General features: G+C 45.9%; 1 protein-coding gene across 1 annotated transcript in view; it reads left to right on the top strand.

The window, feature by feature from the left end:
• The first annotated feature begins 77 nt into the window (after positions 1–77).
• EDEM2 (ER degradation enhancer, mannosidase alpha-like 2) overlaps positions 78–4278 on the top strand; it is an 8152-nt gene continuing 3951 nt past the window's right edge. The window contains exons 1-6 of the mRNA XM_009892092.1: positions 78–184; positions 308–347; positions 751–856; positions 1902–2027; positions 2739–2950; positions 4134–4275. Of these exons, the coding sequence (XP_009890394.1) occupies positions 90–184; positions 308–347; positions 751–856; positions 1902–2027; positions 2739–2950; positions 4134–4275 (721 nt within the window). The 5' untranslated portion in view covers positions 78–89. The remainder of the gene's footprint in view (positions 185–307; positions 348–750; positions 857–1901; positions 2028–2738; positions 2951–4133; positions 4276–4278) is intronic.

Genomic DNA, 4278 nt, shown 5'->3' with positions numbered 1-4278 from the left:
GGGGCCGAGGCATACCGGGGCCGGGCGGGGCCGAGGCGGACCGGGGCTGAGCCGGGCTGTGCTTGTGCCTCAGGGAGCGGGTGCGCGCCATGTTCTACCACGCCTATGAGCACTACCTGGAGAGCGCCTTCCCCTACGACGAGCTGCGGCCGCTGACGTGCGACGGGCAGGACACCTGGGGCAGGTAGGGGCCGTCTCCGGGACGGGGCATCGCCTCCGCCCACCGTGGGGCCGGGGCGCGGCGCTGCTGGGCCCCTCGGCCCCGGCCCCCTCCGTTGGGCCTCACGTCGCTTCTCTCCCCTCACAGCTTCTCCCTCACGCTGATCGACGCCCTGGACACCCTGCTGGTGAGTACGAGCTGTCCCGCACCCCCGGGGCTCGGCCCGGTGCAGCGCGGCCTTCAGCCCGCTCAGGGCCGTAGTCAGCCTCCTCCACACCTGTTTTTTACGCAGTAGTGACAGAAAGTCAGTTATTAATTGACCGAGGAGCTTTTGCATTTCACTGGGTTCCAGCCCCGGGAGGCAGGTGGCCAGAGCTCCCCACACCTAACTCTGGAATAAAGACCTGAAGTCTGTCACGAAAATGTTTTGAAAGGAGATGAAACTGCCAGTCGCTTTTTTAGTACTATTTGTAATTAATGATTTCACAAAATGGTAAAACAAAACTAGAATTAGCCGCTGACATTGGTTTGCACTTTTATTTTCACATGAACTCTAAGCCTTGTTCTCTGTTGTCCTGCTCCCCCTGCAGATCTTGGGAAATGTTTCCGAGTTCCAGCGAGTTGTCAATGTGCTGCAGGAAGGGGTGGATTTTAATATTGATGTCAATGCGTCTGTGTTTGAAACTAACATTCGAGGTGAGCTGGGTTTTTCCATGTTGTTTATGCTGGACTTCCTTCCTGTGCGAGTCTCTGAACTGTACACAGAGCGAACGTCAGGGTGAATTTGTAATGCAGTGTTATAGGACACGTAAACACACAGAAAAATGGCAAACAAATGTCACTTCCTTGTTGTCTTTGCACACCATTCTGCTTCCTGTCTCAACACAGACAGACATAGATGTGGCAGTTTCAGTGTTCTGGTGCCAGGTTTTAAGCTTTGGAATAAACATCTTTTCTACTGAAACAGTGCAAATTATATACTATCTTTTTTATGTACTGTTTTGGAATAGAGATTATTAATTTCTTACTTTAGCGTTGTAAAGTGAAATTTGTCTTTTTGTGATTTTTCAAGAAAAAAAAAAAAGACCTTTGGAGTCTTGTACCTGGGTGAGCGCATAACTGCTTCAGTGTCATCCAGCTAAAAGACACTGGCAAGGAACAAGACTGTTAGTTATGCTTTTTTTTGTTTCTCATGTCAAATATTGCTGAGCCGGTTTTTGCAGCAGTGTAATTTCTCTGTGCTTGTTATGTGACAGTAGAGAAATCTGTGAAAAGGGCCAATAACTCCCTGCCTCTGTCAGTCACACTGAAATTCTTGACTCTGGCCTAGACAATTTTCTCTAAGGAATTTAAGAAGGTACACTGTATTACTTTATGCAAATGTGGTATTAAGTTGTCTTGAAAAAATGAAACAGAATTCCTCTCATAGAGGTACACATTCATTATCCTGCTAGCTCTCTGATTGTCTGAAGAGCAGTGCAGGTATAGTAGGGCAAGTGGGATCTGATGCTTCTAAAATAATGGAAGATCTATACCTGTTACCCATTGCAAACAGGCAGGAAGAAACAAATCACTGTTCTTTTGCGGCATACTGAATTAGGCTGTTAAAGATGAGCCGTCTCACTTTTCTTCTCCGGAACCACTGCCTCAGCATCATAATAAATACAAATAAATAGAACTCGTTTCAGATTTCATTCCTGCCCCACATTTTTTAATGAGATTCTTACTGTGCACCTTCCAGTGGTGGGTGGTCTCCTCTCAGCTCACTTGCTATCAAAGAAGGCTGGAGTTGAAGTAGAAGTGGGCTGGCCATGCTCTGGACCTCTCCTCAGGATGGCAGAGGAAGCAGCTCGCAAACTCCTGCCGGGTGAGAACTTGTCCAGTTTGTGTCGCTGTGCTGCAGTTCGGGAGGTGACTGGTGTGTATGGTGAAGATAGTGCTGCTTGCTGTGTGAACTCAACACAGTCCTGCGTTCCTTGAACTCAAAGCAAGTTTAGCCTGTGGGGAAAACATTTTGAAGTGCACGATACCAGTTGTATATATGCATGCCAAGTGTTGTTTGTTGCTTGATGAGGGGAAATACATTTAATATAAGTAATAAATAAAGGCTGTGAATCAGCAGCTTGTAAAGACAAGAAGATGCAGCCTTATCTACCCCTTTGTGGGCTGCTGCTGGGACGTGTGCCCTGATAGCATGGCACTGTTTCCTTGTGTGGTGTGTGCCCTGGGCTACCACTGAATAATCACAAGCTCAGTGTTTGCACTTTGCTGACCAGCGTGTGTAGTTCTATTTTGACTACGCTGCTTGTGCTGTAAATGAAGTCGGGATGCAGTCTGCTGCTCTGGGCAAGGTGGAAGGGATCTCTGCAGTATCTTCCCAGGACTCTGTAGCTTGGGATACACTCTCTGCTCCTCCCGGGATTTACATTCTACTTCTCATTTCGTTGTTTGCAGTTACTGCAATTGCTCCAGTCCCGCTTCTTGCCTGTGTGCAGTGTCACGTGAGGCACGCGTTTGCTTGACAGTCTGTCAAATATAAGAGTGAACACTCATGTGAACCGAAAATACTATGTTTCAGCTTTTCAGACCCCAACTGGGATGCCATATGGAACGGTGAACTTGCTGCACGGAGTAAACCCTGGGGAGACCCCAGTTACCTGTACTGCTGGAATTGGTACATTTATAGTGGAATTTGCCACTTTAAGCCACCTTACTGGTGACCCAGTGTTCGAGGATGTTGCCAGGAAGGCTTTGAAGGCACTGTGGAAAAATCGCTCGGATATTGGGCTGGTGCGTGAAGAATGGACTTTGAATTTGCTGGTCTGCTTTTTATATAGTTTTGTGGATGCAATTCTAAGTGTAAAAAGCATAAACAGAGAGGAGATAGAACTAGATAAATAACTACGGTGCTGTTAACTGGGCTGAAGTTGCATGTTTGGCATTGTTCCTGAGCACCTGCAGTATGCACATCTCTGCTTTAGTGGTGCAGCCCAACATTATGCCATTGTTCTGTTCCGTAACAGATGTGGTTGGGAGACAAATGCCTTCTACTGGGTATTGCAGTTTTCGTAACAACAGCTGTTACAGATTAAATAAGAGGTCTCTCTAATGCCTTGTGTGCCTATGGAAGAGAATAAGAGAATGGCAAGTGCAACAAGTTATTACCAGCCTCTAGAGCTCTGGTGTTTTAGGGGGATCCAGAGCTACAAGTGTTATCTCTGTGTTCACTATCTCCTGGGCAGTTTTTCTTCAGTTAGGTTCAGAAAGCAGCTATTGAAATTATGTGAAGTCATAGTGTTGCATATGTGAAATGGAACAGATTTATTCATATGCTGTATAAGGAAGTGTTTCTTTTTGTTTGCTTTGGGATCTGTTTATTTTTGGGTTATACCCCTAATCCTTGTTCAAGAAAGCAACTGAATAGCGTGGGGTTTTTTTCACCTTTGCTAACAAGTCGTGACTGTGTATTTTGCTCTCCATCAGCTGGGTCTCTTTCTAGGCTGAAGAGTCCCAGGTTTGAAGGATCTATTTAAGTATTAGTATGGCAGCTCTCATGCCTTTGACATCCTTGGCCTTGATCTCTGTATCTGTGCCTCTTCATCCTCCTCTGCTCTTTGCAGGACGTCAATTAGGACCAGGCACTTAATGCTGAAATTGTGCATTTTCAAAGTAGATAATGGTGTTTTGTTTTGGCCAGTGCAGAGTTTATATTGGAAGCATAAAATTCCACAGTTATATTTTCTACAGTTTGTACTTCTCTGATACTGATTAATGTGTCTTGTAATGGAGAAAATGTTGGTTGGTGTGGACATTGTGAATCTGTGAAATGGACGGCCTGAAAAAAGATCAAGGTTTTCTTATGTAGTTGTGTTGTGGGGATTTTTTTTTTTTTTAGTTATGATTTAGTAGAGTAGCTTTATTTCCACCTTAACTTCCTCTCTCCCCCTTCTCCCCCTCCCCTCACTTTTTCCAGGTTGGTAACCACATTGATGTGATAACTGCCAAGTGGGTGGCCCAAGATGCTGGCATTGGGGCCGGGGTGGACTCCTACTTTGAATACCTTGTTAAAGGTGCCATTCTCCTGCAGGACAAGGAGCTGATGTCCATGTTTCTAGGTG

The sequence above is a fragment of the Charadrius vociferus genome, unplaced genomic scaffold (assembly GCF_000708025.1).
Source record: "Charadrius vociferus isolate BGI_N301 unplaced genomic scaffold, ASM70802v2 scaffold409, whole genome shotgun sequence".
NCBI lineage: Eukaryota > Metazoa > Chordata > Aves > Charadriiformes > Charadriidae > Charadrius > Charadrius vociferus.
This window is presented reverse-complemented; position numbering and strand designations above follow the sequence as displayed.